The sequence below is a fragment of the Mirounga angustirostris genome, unplaced genomic scaffold, assembly GCF_029215605.1.
Source record: "Mirounga angustirostris isolate CCGP_5_RB_7025 unplaced genomic scaffold, mMirAng1.0.hap1 SCAF_4, whole genome shotgun sequence".
In the NCBI taxonomy this organism is placed as follows: Eukaryota; Metazoa; Chordata; class Mammalia; order Carnivora; family Phocidae; genus Mirounga; species Mirounga angustirostris.
In genome coordinates, this window is record NW_026991712.1 from 154405671 (window position 1) to 154426979 (window position 21309).

Here is a 21309-nt window from a genome sequence, read left to right on the forward strand (position 1 = left end):
TGATCCCAGGGTCCTGGGATCGAGCTCCGCATCGGGCTCCCTGCTCCGCGGGAAGCCTGCTTCTCCCCCTCCCACTCTCCCTGCCTGTGTTCTCTCTCTCGCTGTCAAATAAATAAAAATCATGTTGTTACCCATGAAGCTAAAGTTATACGTCAATTACATCTCAATTACATCTCAAGTTTAAAAAAAAAAGAGAAGCGCAGCGCTCGTGTTTGTCTCTGTCTTTCTTTAACACTGAGGTTCGCTGGCTATCTGGGACGCCACAGGAATGGAGAGAACGTAGGTGCAGTGGAACGGTCGAACCGGCCAGCCCCAACAGGCAAGAGCTTGGACGTGCCGCTGTGCAGTTGGCGGGCGGGGAATCCAACACCAGCCCCGGGCCACAGCCGCTAGGCTCAGGGAGCCGCCGCCACCCGCGAGCGGAAGAACACTGCGCACGCGCAGACCTGACGGGGGCCGGCGGCGCGCGAGAGGCGCTCCTCAGCAGGCCTGGCCTCGCCTCCAGCGCTCCGCCGATCGCTGTGCCGTCACCTCCGCCTCGTCCGCCCAGCGGGGTTTCCCCCGCCCCCTCGGCGCCGGCGCTGGTCGTGACTGCGCGCGCAGGGCCTGAGCGGGCGCCGGCGGGAAGGGGAAGCGGCGGGTAAGAAGGGCCTGCGTCCGGGTGCGGCTATGACGGGGTTGGGAATGACCTCTTCGCTCTTACGGCTCTTGGGACCCCTGAGGAGAGGAGAGGAGCCTCTGGAAACGGTTCCTCGGGCCGCTCAGGCGTGCCTCTGATAGTCAAAGTGTTTTCGCCCTCACCTTTCGCTTGGCCTCGTCGGGTCCGCTCCTGCCTCTCCTTTCCCCGCCCCCACCGGGGAATGCGAAGGCCGAGCCCCCAACCTGTCAGCTAGCCCCAGACAAGTGTGAGCTGCCTTCTCCGCCATTTAGGTAGCGCCGAATGTTTATCCTCTTGTAGTGTCGCAGCAGCTTAGGGGTAACTCTCCAGATCCCCCACTCAAGCACAAAGAGCCTCGGTTTTTTGACGCTTGCTTTTTCTGCCACCCTTTGCTGAAGCAGCTTCCCGATGCCCTCGGCAGTAGAGTCAAGGCCACCAAACATAGGTCTTCACTTCTGGGCATCTCCACCGTTTCCTAATAATCTTCCTTTCAAGCTTGGGTCTCTTCCTCGCATCCGTATGCAGTGTCCCGGAGTTATGCTCTTTCCTTTTGGAAATATGGCCGCGCATGTGCCGCCCTTTGGAATGAAGTTCTTCACTGGCAGTGGGATAGTATCAGCAATTACTAAGAAGCATGGTAACACGTTAGGATTTCTGCTGTCTGCTACCCCAGTGGGTGGATATTCAGTCAACTATTTAGTAGCAGGAGGCAGCATTTTAGCTCAGTGGCTGTGCTTGATGCCTCGAAGTTGGGGGCAGAGGAGGTACCTTGTAATCAAGCCCCTAGGGTTCAAAATTTGCTGACAGGAAGAAATCTAAAACAGAAAAAAAGCCTAACAGCCATGTCATGTTTAATAATATTCTGCAGGTCAAATTTCAATGTAGAGACAAATGCACTGTTTGCTTTTATATGCCGATTAAATGTAATATGTTGACATTCTGTAAATGCTCATTGGAAGTTTTAGCAGCTGCTTTGGAACTTCTCAATCAGATTTCTCAATTCCTAGATAATCATGATAATCAGCTTAGTTTTACTTTGATAAGTTTGACTGAATGCTGTAAACTTAACCACTTTTTTCTAACATCAGCCCACACCTTTCTGTCAGTCTTATTACTACTTCCCTTTGATGCCTAGATTACAAAACTGTAGTCATCTTGGATTTCCCTTGTGCTTCATCTCCAAATGTATTATATTACTGGATCTCATGGTTTCTTTATTTAAAAAGTAAGTTGGATTTATCCCTTAGATTCTCACTGTTGGAGCTGTAAGGCTGTTTTCAAGGACTTTGCTACCTCTCAGCTCATTCCCTGGAAGGTTCATATAACAGTTCTGAAACATGACTGTTGTCATGTTTACTCTTGAGTCTATAGTGGCTAAATTTCTGTGCTTGGGTTTCAAAGCCTTTTCTCTATAACCTGGCCTAATAAATCCTATGCATGTGATATGGTGGGGAAAGCCCAGGATTTAGAGTAATAAGACTTGGATTCAAATACTGAGACTGTCGTTATACTAACACTGTGTCCTTGGGAGACTTTGAGCTTCAGTTTCCTTTTCTCTCATTTCAAATAACAATACCTTTTCTTCCAGCCTCTTAATTATTGTGAGGATTACATTTGGCAGAATATGTGGAAAAGCTATCATAGTTAGACAAAACCTAAGGTATTGTTATTTCTCATTGTACTCGTTCATTTCACAGATATTTGAAAACTTAATATATGTTAGGTACTGGTGCTACTACTGTGAAAGATAGTCCTTGCCCTTAAGAGACTGTCTTTCAGGAAGCTTTCAGAGAATATATGTGTCTGTAGGAAGTAGGGTGGTAGAGTGTCTGACAAGGCAGAGTGTGATAAACACTGTAAAATAGGCAAGTTTAGGATGAGCACCAAATCCAGAGGAGAGAGGAACAGGGAAGGTTCTGTAGGAAATTATGTTTGAACAGAGTCTTAAATTATAACAAAGACCCAAAAGGAAAAGGTGGGGAAGGATGTCTTGAAAGAGACACTTTTAGAGAACTGCAAATTGTTAAGGTTTTGTTGGAGTATTAAGTTCAAAGAAGAGTATGGGAGATAGGACCGGACAGGTAGACAGAGGTGAGATTTGAAGGGCTTTGTGTGCCAAGAGAAGTGTGCAAGTTGAAGGATTGTAAGCAGACAGTTGGCCTGATCACAGTTGGTTTTTGAAAATTCATTCTGCCTAGAGTGTGTGCTTCCTTACTACAGTATACAAAAACTTCTGGGTGCCTGGGTGGTTTAGTTGGTTAAGCGAATGCCTTCGGCTCAGGTCATGATCCTGGAGTCCCAGGATTGAGTCCCGCATCGGGCTCCCTGCTCAGCGGGGAGTCTGCTTCTCCCTTTGACCCTCTCCCCCTCATGTGCTCTCTCTTTCTCAAATAAATAAATAAAATCTTTAAAAACAACAACAACAAACTTCTGCCTTTGTGCCTTTTCTTATTTTCTTTATTTCACCTAGAAGGGCTTATGCCCTCTCCTCATATGTTAATCTTTATCTTGCAACATCCAGTTCAGGTCGCATTTCTACCGTGAAGCATCCTCCAATTATTTTAGGCCCCATTACTTATTCCCTTCCCTGAAACCCTATTAGGAATAGTACCACACAGGTTTAGTCCTTATTTGTTTTGTGTGTGTTTTATGTCCCTAAGTAGATTGTAAGCTTCTTGAGGATAGGGAATGTTTGATATGTGTGTGAATAGAAGACGTGTTAAACACAAAAATATGTTTTCTGGTCTCCTTCTATTTTGTTTTTCAGGGTAGGACCAGATTATGGGCAGTAGTCCTTTTAATTAATCTGTCATCATGGCTAATGAGGACAGTCCCAAGGCTGGTGATAGTCCATTTTCATCAGATAAACATGCCCAACTCATCTTGGCCCAGATCAATAAAATGAGGAATGGAGAGCATTTCTGTGATGTACAGCTGCAAGTCGGGAAGGAAACTTTTAAAGTTCATCGGCTGGTTTTGGCTGCCAGTAGTCCTTACTTTGCAGCTTTGTTCACTGGAGGAATGAAAGAGTCCTCAAAAGATGTTGTACAGATTCTAGGAATTGAAGCTGGAATCTTTCAAATACTTCTAGATTTCATTTATACAGGTATGTTAAGTGAGCCTATAGCTTTGAGTGACGAATGATGTAATCACTCATGCATTGCAATGGGAATATAAATTGATACAACTTCTATGGAAAGTAATTTGACAATATGTTATTATGACTGAAAAGTTCCTATCTTTTGACCCAGTATTCCTTTTCTAGGAATCATAAGGAATTAATTAGTGATGCAGGCAAATACTTATGTACCAGGATGTTTATTGTAACATTATTTATAACAGTACATAATTGAATACAATCTAACTACCCCTCAGTAGGTTATGTGGTTAAATAAATTATGGCACATGTATGTATCATGGAATATATTTTTAGATCTCTCAAATTATTTAAATATATACTATGGAAGAGTGTTTAGAATATATTAAATGGAAAAAATTTTGGATATAAGTACTCAGTTTTGTAAAGAAAAAAAATCATTTTATTTGTGCACAGGAAAAAGACCAGATGTTGATAAATGTTTATCTCTGGATGGTGGAATATGGAAGATCTTTATTTTTCCCTCTTTTTCTTTTTCCCCTCAAAATATTTATAGTCAGCATGTATTTTAATTAAAACTTTTATTTATTTACTCAGTCAGTTAAGCGGCTGCCTTCAGCTCAGGTCATGATCCCAGGGTCTTGGGATCCAGTCCCGCATCGGGCTCCCTGCTCAGCGGGGAGCCTACTTCTCCCTCTCCCTCTGCCTGCCTCTCTGCCTACCTGTGCTTCTTTCTGTCTCTCTGTCAAATAAATAAATAAAAAATCTTAAAAAAAAATGTTTTTAAAAAGTTTTGATAACATTAGAAAACACACACAAAAAACCATGAAGTATAAGTTTTATATGATATGTAACAAATATACGTAGAAATAAGATTTGAAAGACACTAAAGTGTTAGTACAGTGTCTGTGGGAAAATGCGTGATTTTCATTTTTATACTTTTCTGCTTTGAAGTTTTTTTCTATGAGCAAATACAATATAATCAGAAAAAATGTTTGAAAACAAAGACTATGGTCATCATACTCTCCTTACAGGACTACTTAGTGGGAGATAATTTTTTTTTTAAAGATTTTATTTATTTATTTGACAGAGAGAGATAGTGCAGAAACACAAGCAGGGGACGCGGGAGAGGGAGAAATAGGCCTCCCACCAAGCGGGGAGCCCAATGCGGGGCTGGATCCCAGGACCCCGGGATCAGGACCTGCGTTGAAGGCAGGCGCTTAACGACTGAGCCACCCAGGCGCCCCTGGTGGGAGATAATTATGTGACCTGATAAAGTATTATTTATTTAGTGCATGGTATTTAAACCTTAAAAATGACAAAAGGAGATTTCTTTGTGTTGTTTCTTATTATGTTTTGGAAAATATCAGAAAATAACTCTTAATTTGGAGATTGTAAAAATGACTATGTTTTATTTACCGAAAGCAATGCAGCCCTATCTATTGGCTAATGTACAAATTAGCATTGAGGGATTTTTTTTTAACCTTTTCTAAATGACTTGTGTGAGCTGAAAACAGCTTCATAAATGTCCTGCTTCTCTTATTTGCAAAGTGTAAATTAACACAGATTAATCCAAAGGAATTAGTGTTGAACTATGCAAAAACAGAAGAAATGCTACAAGGTGTTTATTCTGCCTCTTGTCTAAGGGTAGCAGCAAGAGATACTTAGTGAAAGATATTCCTGGTACTATCACTATATTGGTGATTAGCACTTCCATCAAATAAATAAAAAGTGGTAAAACCCAGAGGAAATAAAAGCTAGTGAACATATCTGGGAGAAATAACATTCTAGAATACTGACATTTAAAGCTATAATTGGTATAACAATTAAGAAGAGAATTTGGCTACGGGTAAAAGATATCAAGTGGCTTAACAAGATAGTTTCTTTTCCCACAGGAGTGAATTCATAATAGGCATTCCAGGGATGGTATGGTGGCTTCATGATGTCCTTAGTGTCCTAATATTCTCCCAACATTTTGCTCTACCATCTATAGCTTGTAGCGTCTAATCTCATGATTGCTGAATTTCAGACAGTGGAAGGAGGAAGGGAAAAAGGCAAAAGGGCCTGCTAGCTGAGACTGTGCTCTTTTTAGGCTTTTCTGGTAGCCGTACCCAGTAACTGCTGTCTGTATCCCATGGACCAAACAGTAAAAAGTTCATCCCTATCTGTAAATGAGGCTAAGAAATATAATTTTTAGCAGGGCACAATTACTACCCACAACAAAATCAAGGTTCTTTTTTTTTTTTTGAAGATTTTATTTATTTATTTGAGAGAGAGAGAGAGCACAAGCAGGACAGAAGGAGAGGGAGAAGCAGACTCCCCGCTGAGTAGGGAGCCCGACTTGCGGCTCGATCCCAGGACTCTGGGATCATGACCAGAGCCGAAGGCAGACGCTCAACCAACTGAGCCACCCAGGTGCCCCTTATTTTTTTAAAATAAGCTCTATGCCTCATATGGGGCTTGAACTCAGAACCCCCAGGTCAAGAGTCACATGCTGTACTGACTGAGCCAGCAAGGTATCCCATATGAATACTTTTTGTGAGGGGCGCCTGGGTGGCTCAGTTGGTTAAGCGACTGCCTTCAGCTCAGGTGATGATCCTGGAGTCCTGGGATCGATTCCCGCATCGGGCTCCCTGCTCAGCAGGGAGTCTGCTTCTCCCTCTGACCCTCCCCACTCTCATTCTCTCTCTCAAATAAATAAATAAAATCTTTAAAAAAAAAAAAAGAATACTTTTTGTGAGCTAAGCACTAGGGATATAGCAGTAAACAAGATAGACAGGGCCTCTGCCTTCTCAGAGCTTTGTAAGTAGTGCAGTTTAGGTACTTAAAAATTTGAAATGAAGTTGTGAGAGCCTCATATTCCTTAGTTGTAAAGTGGGGATAACATTTCATAATTCATGTGAAAATTAAATGAGATAAATTTTCATAAATGTAAAAGTGCTTTTTGTAATCTATAAAGCCTTATGTAGTTATAGGACATTCTTTTTATTGCTCTCAAGTAACTCTTGGCTTTATCCAGTAGCAGGCATTCAGTCTTCATAGATTACAACCCATGATCTTGTCCAAATTTGTTGTGAATTCTCATTTCATTCAATTAAGTCTTTTTTTTTTTTTCCATTCAACTAAGTCTTATCTCAGTTTTCTCTGCAGCATACCATTTACTGCCATGGTGGATTCCATTTCTTACTTTCGGGAACCCGTGTTTGCATTCAGCAAGCGATATTCTTCCTCTCACGATAATCACTTTGGCCATTAATTTATTTAAAACAAATTTTTTGAGTGCCTAGTGGGCGCTAGGCATTGAGAATACAGAAGGGGAAGGCTTCCCCCAACAGACTTTATAAATCTTATTGGGAATACAAATTTTAGACAAATAGTTTAGCGGGGTGAATATCATAAAAGGGATAAAGGGAAGTATAAGATTGAATGGAGAGTTTGTCCTTATCAGGTAGGAGAATTACATTGTTTTTCTTCCCTTCTAAATATATTTGACTAGTTGGTGTTCTCCCAAAGTCATATATGTAAATATATGGAAGTGAAGTCATCTAGAAAGAAAGTGGTGTACATAGTTACTTAAATGTTAAGTATTTAGTAACTTCTCATATGTTATAGACACTTGCTTATACCTAGTATTAATAGTTAATGTTTGTGTGGTACTTTATCATAATTGAAGATGGGGACCCTGTCTTACCCCAGTGCCTCAGTAAATGTTAGATGCATATAGCCTTATGTTAAAATGTTGAAAGCATGGACTTTGATGTCAATCCCTACCCTCAGTCACTTGACCATGTGACTTGAAGATAAGTTATTTAAACTTTCTGATTCTTCAGGGCACTTGGGTGGCTCAGTTGGTTAAGCATCTGTCTCTTGATTCAGCTCAGGTCTTGATCTCAGGGTCCTGAGTTCAAGCCCCACATTGGGCTCCATGCTGGGTGTGGACCCTACTTAAAAAACATTTTTTTAATATATAATAAAATAAATAAACTTTCTATTTCTGTTAAATTGGTAGAAAAAGAAAAAATAATAACACATACTCTATGGGGTTGTAGTGACAGTTAAGTGAATGGATAAAACAATTAATGTTTCTGTCCATTGTAAGTGTTCCATAAATGTTAAGTATCATCATTTAAGTTTTGCACTCTTTATACAAATCCTTTGTTGCCTTTTTACTTAGCATCTATCTACTCAGCAAATACTAAGCTATCAGTAGATTTAAATATAATGCTTTCTTAATATAAGTCAAATGTTTGTTTTTATTTTTTTGGTTATTTTGTCTCCCTAATTCCCTAGGTATAGTGAACATAGGTGTGAATAATGTCCAGGAGCTGATTGTTGCAGCAGACATGCTACAGTTGACTGAAGTTGTTAACTTATGCTGTGAATTTCTGAAAGGACAAATTGATCCATTGAACTGCATTGGGCTCTTTCAGTTCTCTGAGCAAATTGCCTGCCATGATCTTTTGGAATTCACAGAAAACTACATTCATGTCCATTTCTTGGAGGTTCACAGTGGGGAGGAGTTCCTGGCGCTTACAAAAGATCAACTAATCAAAATTTTGCGAAGCGAAGAGCTCAGTATTGAGGATGAATATCAGGTCTTCTTAGCTGCAATGCAATGGATTCTGAAGGACCTGGGAAAAAGAAGAAAGCATGTGGTAGAAGTGCTAGAACCAATTCGATTCCCTTTATTACCTCCTCAGAGGCTTTTAAAGTATATAGAAGGTAATTTTTTTGCGTATCAAATGAGTGAATATCCAGTGGCTTATTCTCTGTTTGAAATGTGATAATGTTTTCATTTTTCAGTTCAATAGCAGACATTTATTGAATGATTAATATATGCAAGATACAACTTTTGTGTTTTGCAGATAGTATTTCAGTATTTCTACCCATTATTTTGATCAAATTCTTACATACCTTTCTTGAGATTAAATACTAAGGGAGATTAGAGTTATAGATAAAATTACTGACAGAGCTAAAATACCACTGCTGTTTTTGGTAGTACTGATTATTTCAGTGGAAGATTTCCTCTTGCTCCCCTAAAAAATTGAGCAAAACCTGACACTTGAGGAAAATGCATATGCTAAAAACAAAACCCAAACTCAATAAATCCTGTAAGTCTTCTCATTATAAAATTAATTTTTTATTAATATAATATCATAGCTTCTAAATAGCCTTTGAATCATCTTTAGGTACTAAACTGAAAATACTTTTCATTGTAGTATAAAATAGTATTAATTTTTATATTAGAAAAATGATACATACATATATATATTAATTATTAATTGATATATTAATATTTTATTTTTAAGCACTCTACACCCAATGTGGGGCTTGAACCCACAACCCCAAGTTCAAGAGTCGCATGCCCCACTGACTGAGCCAGCCAGGCGCCCCATGTTTAAATTTATTTTTATAAACTACCTTAGACCTGGTTTCAAGATTTGAAGCTCTTACTCTTGTCATGCACTGAAACTTTAGGATGTGACTGAGTTACAAATGATCTTATCAATTAAATACACTATTAGCATTAAAGGTGTAATTCTGTGAAAGAATTATATTTAATGTGGATTTTTAGGGTTTTTTTCTACTCTTAACAATATTAACAGAATTTGATAGGTTTTTCTGAGTGATGTCTTTTTATTAATGCATATACATTACTCAATCAATTCTTATTATTCACAATAGTTCTGTTCTATAAAGTTGCCACAAACACTGAATTGGCAAATACTGAGACATTGTTCCTAGGGGAAATACTGGGTAAGTTCTTACCTAGGTCACAGTATTTTTGCCACCTGATCAATACATAACCTTGTTTTATGTGTGTTTCTATCAAAAACATCTTATTTAATATATATATACTTGATTTAATTTTGAACTCATGGCCAACAGCCTTATAACCCATGCCTAAATGAAACCTAATACATGTATTTATTCCATAAGGCACATTACAGGCTTCTTACAATCAGGAACACTAGACAGCACTTCAACAGTATGCTTGGAGTCATTTTTAACAATGAAATCACCAACAAAAAGCCCAAAAATGTGAAAAACATGGCACTAAATAGACAATGAAAAGGACACTTGTTTATAATATGAGAGCTGAAACACAAGGCAGAGCGTCACCTTGTTCAGTTCCCACCTGGAAACATGCATTCAGGTGATTCAGATTTTTTTCCACTCTGCAGCATGCCTGTGAATGACTAGGAAAGCAACATGAGTGTTAATTTGGGTTACAAGTGCATTTTAATGAGTAGATGTTTTCATAAGTAAAGGAATCCACAAATAATGAAGACCGATTGTATTTAAATGCTAAAACAAGAAGAGAGAAATTATCCAGACACATTTTTGCTTGAATCATATGAGAATTTAGGAGTGGGACAAAAGCTTTCATGGTTGAGTTGTCTTTTACCAAGTTCCGTAGATACAGAGTGCTGCAGGAAAGTTCCTTTGCTAAGAGCAAGAGAAAGTTACCTAGAATTGGGGCATGTTTTCCTACAGGTTTTTAGTGTTATAATATTCAAACCTTGTACTGCTTATTAGCATGCCCAATAATTGTCAGCTAAAGGTATTTCACTGGAGTAAAACTGCAAGGAGTCAGGGAGAAGTAAATGGAGGATTTTTTTTTAAAGATTTTAATATATTTCAACTTTGAAACTTTCTTTTTGATCATATTAGAGAAAAGGTGGGCAGTTTATGTAGAAAAATAATGAGACTACCACAAAATTTAGAGAGAGAGCAAAAGACTTAATAGAAATGGTTAAATTATGTTATATGAAATATGTAGACTTCCCCCCAGTATATTTTTTTGTATTTACCACTGGAATAATTCAGGAAATGTAATACTACTAGCTATATGATAACACATCTATTTCTTGCCATTTTAGAGAATGACTACTTTTTAAAAATGGTACATCCTCTTATAAATGTTTAGGTAATAAAGTATAATAAAACAACAAATTCCCCCAAAGTCCACCACCCAGAAATAACCAGTTATAATTAACATTTAGTAAACATCATTCTAGATATCTCTGTATAGGATGATGGATGATGGGTGGATGTATGGTTGGATGAATAAACAGAAAATAATGTAAGAATCATTCAGTACATACTATTTTTAATACAAAAAGCATACTTAAATCTCATTAAAAGTTAAGAAATTGAAGTAATAACTAATTTCAATGAATGTTTATCTCAAGAAACACTCATTCTAAAAAGTTCTTATCGAGTTAAGGACAAAAGATGAAAATCATTAAAAGATGAAATAAAAGTTTCATTTGTGTTTTAATTTTATTTTTATTTATTATTTTTAAATTTTTAATTCCAATATTTTTAACATACATTGTTTTGTGTTTCAATTTTAAACAGTATAGACCCACTAAGAAAAATAAGGTAATTAGCATTATTATTTTTCTTCCTATGCCACCACCCAAGGTTTATACCTTTATATAGATTTTTTTTTCTAATCATGATTTCCCTAGCTCTGTGCTTTTGTTCTGTATTTAAATGAATTAATGTTGTCTACCAGTTTTTCAGTCTTTTTTTTTTTTAAAGATTTTATTTATTTATTTGACAGAGAGATCGTGAGAGCAGGAACACAAGCAGGGCAAGTAGGAGAGGGAGAAGCAGGCTTCCCGTGCAGCAGGGAGCCTCATGCGGGGCTCAATCCAGGACCCTGGGATCATGACCCAAGCCGAAGGCAGACGCTTAACGACTGAGCCACCCAGGCATCCCCTTTTTCAGTCTTTTTATTCCCAAATTTTCTTTTTTTTCTTTCTTTTTTTTTCTTTTTTTAAGATTTTATCCATTCATTTGAGAGAGAGAATGAGATAGAGCATGAGAGGGGGGAGGGTCAGAGGGAGAAGCAGACTCCCCTCTGAGCAGGGAGCCCGATGCGGGACTCGATCCCGGGACCCCAGGATCGTGACCTGAGCCGAAGGCAGTCACCCAACCAACTGAGCCACCCAGGCGCCCCCAAATTTTCTTTTTTGATTTGTCTTTTGGTTGGCTGGATTTCTTTCTTTCTTTTTTTTTTTTTTTAATATTTTTATTTATTTATTTGACAGAGAGAAATACAGCTAGAGAGGGAACACAAGCAGGGGGATTGGGAGAGGGAAAAGCAGGCTTCCTGCAGAGCAGGGAGCCCGATGCGGGGCTCAGTCCCAGGACCCTGGGATCATGACCTGAGCTGAAGGCAGACGCTTAACGACTGAGCCACCCAGGCGCCTCCGGTTGGCTGGATTTCATCACCAAGTACTTCTTTCTTTCTTTTTTTTTTTTAAGATTTTATTTATTTATTTGAGAGAGAGAGAATGAGAGACAGAGAGCATGAGAGGGAGGAGGGTCAGAGGGAGAAGCAGACTCCCTGCTGAGCAGGGAGCCCAACTGCAGAGTCATGACCTGAGCCCAAGGCAGTCACTTAACCAACTGAGCCACCCAGGCGCCCACCAAGTACTTTTTTCAAGAAAAGCTCGTGATTACTCTATTTCCTGAATTCTTTTCATATTTGAGAATTTCTGCCTGTTGCTTTTTTAACAGCAATTTGGATGGGCATAATTTTTTTTTTAAAGATTTTAAAAATTTGGGTGGCTCAGTCAGTTAAGTGTCTGCCTTCGGCTCAGGTCCTAGGATAGAGCCCTGCATTGGGCTCCAGCCCTGCATTGGGTTCCCTGCTCAGTGGGGAGCCTGCTTCTCCCTCTCCCTCTACTGCTCCCCCTGCTCGTGCTCTCTCTCTCTGTCAAATAAATAAATAGTAAAATCTTAAAAAAAAAAAAAAAAAGTAATCTCTACACCCAACAGGAGGCTGGGACTTACAACCCTGAGATCAAGAGTTGCATGCTCTATCGAATGAGCCAGCCAGGCACCCCATGGATGGGCATAATAGTCTTTTTTTTTTTTTAAGGTTTTATTTATTTACTTGAGAGAGAGAGAATGAGCATGTGTGTGTGCCTGTGAGCAGGAGGAGGAGCAGAGGAAGAGAGAGAGAGAATCACAGACTCCCTGCTGATGGAGGAGCCTAACACAGGGCTCTATCTCACAACCCATGAAATCATGACCTAAGCTGAAATCAGGAGTCCGAGGCTTACCTGACTGAGCCACCCACTCACCCCCTACTTCTCACAGTATAGAAAGTAGGTTTTACTATTAGTCATTTCTATTTTACAGATGAGGAAACTGAAGCAGACAGATTGGGTAGTTTGTCCCTATCACATATTTAGTAAGTGTAAAGCCTGGACTTGAACCCAGACTTCTCCCATTCTACAGCTTAACCCTATACTCCTTAACCCCCACCTCCAGCCCCACCCCCTGCCCCCACCCTTCCATGGGCATTAAGAAAAATGAATGTGGGCATTACCTATAAGTGCTATTTCAGAAGTGTCCTAGAAGTCTCAGCTTTAAATCATCACAAATGGAATCTCTCTGACGCTTCTAACAGAGATATACAGCTGCTTGGTGAAAACCATCAACCCTCACTTTGGCCAGCTAGGTGCTGGACACCTGTGCATATAAAGAGAAGACCCAAGAAAGAGAAAAGGTGAATCTCATGCCTCTGACTGGGAGCTTGATCTCCTGAGCCTGAAATCATGAGCTGAGGTGAAATCAAGAGTCGGTTACTTAACTGACTGAGCCACCTAGGTGCCCTGGGCATTTTATTATCTTTTTTTAAATTGAGATTTATTTATTTATTTATTTATTGAGAGAGAGCAAACACACGTGCATGTGCTCAAGTAGGGGGGAGGGGCAGAGGGAGAGGAGAGAGAATCTCAAGCAGACTCCCTGCTGAGCGCAGAGCCCAATACAGGGCTTGATCTCATGACCTATGAAATCATGACCTGAGCCAAAATCAAGAGTGGGACACTTAACCAACTGAGCTACCCAGACCTCCCCTCCCCCACCCCCCAGGGCATAATATTCTTAAGTTATGATGGTATTTCTCCCTGCCCCCAATCAAAGTTTATGACACGGTCCTTTTTTTTTTTTTTAATGATTTGCCTTTTCTGCTTAGATGCCTAAAGAATTATTTTGTTATTCTTTTTTTTCCAAAAGATTTATTAGCATCAACTTATAGAAGATTAGCACCCAGATATACTTTTAAAAAAAGTTTTTATTTAAATTCCAGTTAGTTAACATACAGGGTAATATTAATTTCAGGTGTACAAAAAGTGATTCCACACTTCTGTACATTACCTACTGCTCATCACAACAAGTGCACTCCTTAATCCCCATCACCTATTTAACCTGTCCCCCCACCCACCTCCCTAGCATCCAGATGTACTTTTTTTTTTTTAAGATTTTATTTATTTTGAGAGAGAATGGGGGGGGAGGGGGGAGGAGCAGAGGGCGAGGGAGAGGAAAAGGAAAGGGAAAAGAATCCCAAGCAGACTCTGAGCTGAGCACAGAGCCTGACTTGGGGCTCGATCTCATGACCCTGAGATCATGACCTGAGTTGAAACCAAGAGTCAGTGGTTAACTAACTGAGCCACTCAGGTCCTCCCAGATGTGCTTTTGAACTATGAGAATAGGCTCATTGTTTCAAAACCTTAGTTATCGTTTTTATTAATTAGTGATAACTGATCAATTATTTCAGGAAGCAACTATAAAACTATATTCTCTGAAATATGACACTCAAATTAGGAAATGATAATGGCATTTTATTTATTTTTATTCCTTTTTTTTTTTTTAAAGACTTATTTATTTATTTATTTATTTATTTGACAGAGAGAGACACAGTGAGAGAGGGAACACAAGCAAAGAGAGTGGAAGAGGGAGAAGCAGGCTTCCTGCAGAGCAGGGAGCCCGATGTGGGGCTCGATCCCAGGACCCTGGGATCATGACCTGAGCCGAAGGCAGACGCTTAACCATCTGAGCCACCCAGGCGCCCCTATTTATTTTTATTCTTGATTTGTGTTAGTCATTTTTCATTAGAGTATAATTATATACCCTTTCCTTTTAAAGGTTCAGTTTTTCCTTCATTTTGGGGAAATCTTCCTGTATGAAATTTCTCAATACTTTTAATGTTTCATTTGGTAGTCTTCATCTTTTTTTTAAGATTTTATTTATTTACTTTATAGAGAGAGGGCGCACACACGAGCAGGGGGAGGAGCAGAGGGAGAGGGACAAGCAGACTCCATGATGAGCCCAGAGCTTGACGCAGGGCTTGATCCCATGACCCTGATATCGACCTGAGCCGAAATCAAGAGTCAGATGCTTAACTGACTGAGCCACCCAGGAGTAACAGTCTTCATCATTTTATTGGAACTTCTTTGTCCTTCATATTTATCATCTTCTAATATTAAAATATTTTCTTTTCTTTTTTTTTTAAAAGATTTTATTTATTTATTTGATAGAGACACAGCGAGAGAGGGAACACAAGCAGGGGGAGTGGGAGAGGGAGAAGCAGGCTTTCTGCCGAGCAGGGAGCCCGACATGGGGCTCGATCTCAGGACCCCGGGATCATGACCTGAGCCAAAGGCAGACGCTTAACGACTGAGCCACCCAGGCGCCCCTAAAATATTTTCTTTTGTTCTGTATTCACAGTTGTTTTCTCAAGTCTTTACTCCAAATTGGTGGTTTGATTTTTCATCATATCTATTGTGTTTCTTGTTTCTAATTTATTAAGTCTGTAATACTATCATTTCAGGTTCTCACTTTGTTTCCTTAGCAAGGCATCTCATTCTGCCTTTGAGCTCTTTTTTTTTTAATAGGATCTATATATATTTTTTTAATTTTTATTTTAAATAGGCTCCACGCCCAGTGTGGGGCTTGAACTCATAACCCTGTGATCAAGAGTCACATGCTCTACCAACTGAGCCAGCCAGGTGCCTCAGATCTAACTTTTTAAGTAATTTTATCCTGTGAAGCATGTATGGCAAGTCTGTTTCTGTTTGTGGCTAATGTTTTCTTCCAGAATGAATTCTGCAGTCTCTTTCTCTTCTTTTTCCTGGGATATATTTTAATAGTTGTATTGTTACTTCTTGATATAATGCTCATGTATAACATGGGCAACTCTCTTCAAACCAGATTACTCTGATGATGCAAAGCTAATTCTCCTTGACACCCTTTCTACCTTAATGTAACTTCCAGCTAAAATTTGAGGACTGTGTTGTGTTCTCGCCACTTCTTTCTAGCCTGAGGTATGAAGGTGGTGGAAGAACAGAGATCTGCTAAGGCTTAGATATTTGCTTAGGGACCTGGGCTCTGAGCTTTCTCTGAGATCCTGTTACTGATCTTGTGTCAGGGCTTACTTAACCCAGCTACGAATGTGTCTCACTAGTGTGGACTTTGGCTAGTACTGTGCTCTGTTAGATGGCAAGCCATGGTGATTCTGTCTTTACTGATGGTTCTTTAAAGGATTTCTTGAAATGGTTTTTTGTTTGACTTCTCAGTTCTACCTCTTACCTGCTCATTCTGCCTTTCCAAATTATTAGTCATTAGTGAGAATTCTCAATATTTGTTTAATTGACCTTGTTTCCTCAATATTGCTTCTGGGATATAGGGACAGAGCTTGGAGACAGTCCCTTGCTAGCATATATGGTGTCTTTGTGTAAATTAGAAAATAATCCCATTCAAGAGGCAAGGTCTTGGGGCGCCTGGGTGGCTCAGTCAGTTAAGTGTCTGCCTTCGGCTCAGGTCATGATCCCAGGGTCCTGGGATCGAGCCCTACATCGGGCTCCCTGCTCAGTGGGGAGCCTGCTTCTCCCTCTCCCACTCCCCCTGCTTGTGTTCCCTCTGTGTCTCTCTCTGTCAAATAAATAAATAAAATCTTAAAAAAAAAAAAAAGAGGCCAGGTCTTATAGCTTGCCAAGTGGACATAGGTTGACTTTCATCCCCATTTCACCTCAGCTAAGCATCTTTGGGCAGGAACAGTATACCCAATCATGCTCAAAGTTTTAGGAGATGGACCTCATCCCACTGGAATCTTTTGTTTCTTGCATTGACTATCCTTTTTTAAAGTACATGACATAATTGGGCGCCTGGGTGGCTCAGTTGGTTAAGCAACTGTCTTCGGCTCAGATCATGATCCTGGAGTCCCTGGATTGAGTCCCTGGATCGAGTCCCGCATCGGGCTCCCTGCTCGGCAGGGAGTCTGCTTCTCCCTCTGACCCTCCCGACCCTCCCCCCTCTCATGCTCTCTCTCTCTCAGTCTCTCTCTCTCAAATAAATAAATAAAATCTTTTAAAAAATAAATAAATAAAGTACATGACATAATTTTATATCTTTTTGTTTTGTTTTGTTTAAGATTTTATTTATTTATTTGACAGAGAGACAACGAGAGAGAGAACACAAGCAAGGAGAGTGGGAGAAGGAGAAGCAGGCTTCCTGCGAAGCAGGGAGCCCGATGTGGGGCTCGATCCCAGCACCCTGGGATCATGACCTGAGCCGAAGGCAGACACCTAACAACTGAGCCACCCAGGCACCCCTATCTTTTCGTTATTAAGTCATAAGTATAGAATATTGGGCTATTTTATTTTTCCATTTTGTTGGATAATCATGGTCCTATTTTACCTTGCCATCTTTGTTTAGAAATCCTCAAACGTGTTTTTAAATTAGATATTATGAAACATATTGTTAAAAACAATTTTTGATTGAAGGAAAGTATATTCTTTAGTAACAATGAGAAAAATAATATTTGGGATTGTAGGAAACAATCGCAATTGCCTGATGATGAGTTTTTATTTTTTGATAAATGTGTTCTATCTTTATGGGAACATGTCTTTTCAATATTATTTAATAGTTGATTAAAACAGTATCTTGTCAAACTTGCTTTAGGAGTATCCGATTTTAATCTTCGTGTTGCATTGCAAACACTTTTGAAAGAGTACTGTGAGGTGTGCAAATCTCCCAAAGAGAACAAGTTTTGTAGTTTTCTGCAGACATCTAAAGTTCGGCCTCGGAAGAAAGCAAGAAAGTACCTATATGCAGTAGGTGAGAACCTTTTAAAAAGTGATACAAATAATCTTTATTTTTAGGAGTAAAACCTTTGAATATTTTGTTGTTATTGTTTTACAAACATCAGAATATGCAAGTGTGTCAAATAGGTATATTTAATTTCACATAGAGGCTACAGATTAATTGATTATGTTTAATACAGTGGATACATCTAAGAATAAATAGCTATTTATTTGACATCTGTTATTCTGTGATATAAGTTGTTGGGTTCTTAGATTGTCCAATTAGTGTCAAATAACTGATTTATGAAATATTGCTTGAAAAGTTAAAAATGTGAATTCCAGTGAAAAATAAGGAAAATCTCAACATTTTTAACTATTCATGGTGTCTTAGATGATTAGGGATTATAGGAACTAGTGGTCTCTAAAGTGTGGGCATACAAGATAATCCACAGAAGTATCAGGTGAACATATTAAAACATCTTTTTTATTTTAAAAAACATTAAGTATTATTAATATGTGATGTATATATAAACAGATTATTCAGATTTACATACATAATATTTTATATATACTTCATAACATAATTTATAATCTGTATGTAATTATATGTATGATTTCATGTATGCTATCTAAATATGTTATTTTTGAGTTCATGCTACAATTTTTTTACTGATGGGATGTGCAGTTAAACAAGGGTTTCAACTATTTTTAGTTGAAAAAGATACTAATAGAAGTCATAATGAGACCTCCTAACTAGACACATAACTAGCTCCTTTTATGTTTTATCTAACATTCTATTATAACCAAAACCAGGTGGTAGAACACTGGTTGACCTCATTGCATTTAAGCCATCATCTTTCAGGACTTGGCGTATTTAAGAATAATATATGTATATGTGGCAGACTCTAAAGCACTTGTTCTTGGCTATGAAATAGTTATTGGCTGAATGTCTAGATGTAGAGGGCTAGATTTTTCTCATTACTGTCATTTCCATATTTAGCAGTAAGTGATTTGCTGTGTATCTCCTTTCCTTCATTCAGGTGGATATACTCGGTTGCAGGGGGGTCGTTGGAGTGATAGCAGAGCCCTCAGCTGTGTAGAACGTTTTGACACCTTTAGCCAGTACTGGACCACTGTGTCTTCACTTCATCAGGCTCGATGTGGGCTGGGAGTAGCAGTTCTGGGAGGGATGGTTTATGCTATTGGAGGTAATAATGAAACTGTCTTCTTTCCCTTTTTAGTCTCTAGCTGTAAGTTGACTGCATTCTTATATGACTTATATATATTGTTAGGTACTGTGGGGTATACATAGATATGGTTGTGCTCAATAAATATTTAATGAATAAATGAATGAAAAAAGAAAGAGGAAACAGAAGATAATTGAATGTTTCAGACCAGAGGGATACTGTGATTTATCCCAAGGCAGAATACGTAGGTTTGATTTTGATGAAAAGTTGTTTATAAAATGTGGCACCAAATGTTTGTGATAAAAATTGTTTTAATTTTGAAATTTAATTTCACATACTGGAAGTTGTATTTAATTAACATAGTTACCTGGGCAATGAGATTTATAAAAACTAAGTCATCTAGACATTGGGATATATTTCTTGGTTGAAATCACTGTTTTCTGAAACTATTATTAGGAATTATAAAATGATTAATAAGATTAAATAAAAGGAGTTTTGAATGTTGGAGGGAACTAATTATCAGAGGAGGATCTAAAGAGAAGTAAATGTTAATGCTTTTATATCAATATTTACTTCTGTATAATTTGTCTTTATAGGAACAAGCCTAGGCAGGTCCTCTAACCCTTAGAACTAATCATTATGCTTTATTTCTATGGGTTAGTCTAAAACACAAAAGTTGTATATAAAAAAAAATTTTTTTTTTAGATTTATTCATTATTTGAGAGAGAGTACTAGCAGAGGGGTAGCAGAGGGAGAGGGAAAATCTCAGGCAGGCTCAGCGCTGAGCCCAATGTAGGGCTTGATCTCACAACCCTGAGATCACGACCTGAGCAACCAAGAGTTGGTCCCTTAACCGACTGCACCACCCAGGCACCTCTTGAAAATGTTATTACTATTTTTTGACTATGATATTGTCAGTTTAAGATGAGAGAGATATAGAGAATATTTGGTTTTTACTTCTCTTTTGGAGGGAACATAATTGTCCCTTAAAAACAGTTCATTAAGAGGCAACTGGGTGGCTCAGTTGGTTAAGCAGCTGACTCTTGATTTTGGCTCAGGTCATGATCTCAGGGTCGTGAGATGGAGCCCCACGTTGGGCTCTGCTCAGTGCAGAGTTTGCTTGTCCCTCTACTCCTCCCCCCGTGTGCACTCTCTCTCTCTCAAATAAAATAAATAAAATCTTAAAAAGAAAAAGAACTCAGTTCATTAAATCAATAAATGCCATGGTGAATCCAGAAATCCCAACAAAGAAATAAGAGTTTTAAGCAAGAACTTTCTGTCAGCATAAAGACCATGATTCTATACAATCTTTGACTAAAACTCTCATAGCTCTTTTTATATACGTTTTGGCAATCAGGGATAGTTTCATTGCATGAACTCTCCTATTTAACATAGGGTCACAGTGCCCTATGTGACACTTTCATATATATGTGTCCCCTTTCCTCATGCCACAGAAATACTTATGGGCACCCTTCAAAAATGCTATGACTTCACTATTATTTATTTATTTATTTATTTATTTATTTATTTATTTATTTTTAAGTAGGCTCCGCATCCAATGTGAGGCTTAACCTCATGACCGAGATCAAGGGCCACATGCTCTACTAAGTCAGTCAGGCACTTCAACTCGGCCAACTATTATTAATAATATCAACATTGCTATTTTAAGATATTTTATAATATATAATTTTAAGGGCGCCTGGGTGGCTCAGTTGGTTAAGCGACTGCCTTCGGCTCAGGTCATGATCCTGGAGTCCCGGGATCGAGTCCCACATCGGGCTCCCTGCTCAGCAGGGAGTCTGCTTCTCCCTCTGACCCTCCCCCTTCTCATGTGCTCTCTCTCTCTCATTCTCTCTCTCAAATAAATAAATAAAATCTTAAAAAATATATATATATAATTTTAAGATAATTTTTATTATCAAAGTAATTCAGGTTTGTAGTAGAAAATTTTGCTCAGACGCTTGACAACTGAGCCACCCAGGCGCCCCAATTCCAGAACATTTTTATCACTGCAAAAGGCCACTTTTATTATTTAGGGAAATTTTTATATCAGTGTAGGGAATTGTTTACAAGGTATGTTTCCAGATTCCAGCCAAGGGTCAATCTTGCAAGCAGGTCTTTCTAAGGATAGGCATTCTCAGGCCTGCTGTGCTGATTCTTTTCTGCACAGTAGTTTTATATGTTCAGGATTCCAGGCCCTCATAAAGTTATATGTTATATGTGCTGCAAATACCTTTTGCTACTCTGCTGCTTCATCTTTCACTTTCTTTATGTATCTTTTTTTTCTTTATGGTATCTTTTGATAAATGTATTTTTCATTTTATTTTTTTAAAGATTTATTTGACAGAGAGAGACACAGCAAGAGAGGGAACACAAGCAGGAGGAGTGGGAGAGGGAGAAGCAGGTTTCCTGCCGAGCAGGGAGCCCGATGCGGGGCTCGATCCCAGGACCCTGGGATCATGACCCGAGCTGAAGGCA

General features: G+C 39.0%; 1 protein-coding gene across 8 annotated transcripts in view; it reads left to right on the forward strand.

Annotated features, from left to right (window-relative positions):
- The first annotated feature begins 265 nt into the window (after nt 1-265).
- Nucleotides 266-21309, forward strand: part of IPP (intracisternal A particle-promoted polypeptide) — a 73206-nt gene continuing 52162 nt past the window's right edge. For 2 of the 8 annotated variants that reach the window (XM_064589229.1, XM_045897792.3), the window contains exons 1-5: nt 483-640; nt 3426-3764; nt 8046-8477; nt 17523-17678; nt 18685-18852. In XM_064589229.1, coding sequence (XP_064445299.1) covers nt 3473-3764; nt 8046-8477; nt 17523-17678; nt 18685-18852 — 1048 coding nt within the window. In that variant the 5' untranslated portion in view covers nt 483-640; nt 3426-3472. Of the gene's footprint in view, nt 641-688; nt 931-3425; nt 3765-8045; nt 8478-17522; nt 17679-18684; nt 18853-21309 lie in introns of those variants that run through there. The other 6 variants (XM_054512890.2, XM_064589230.1, XM_064589231.1 and 3 more) reach the window with 6 other exon arrangements.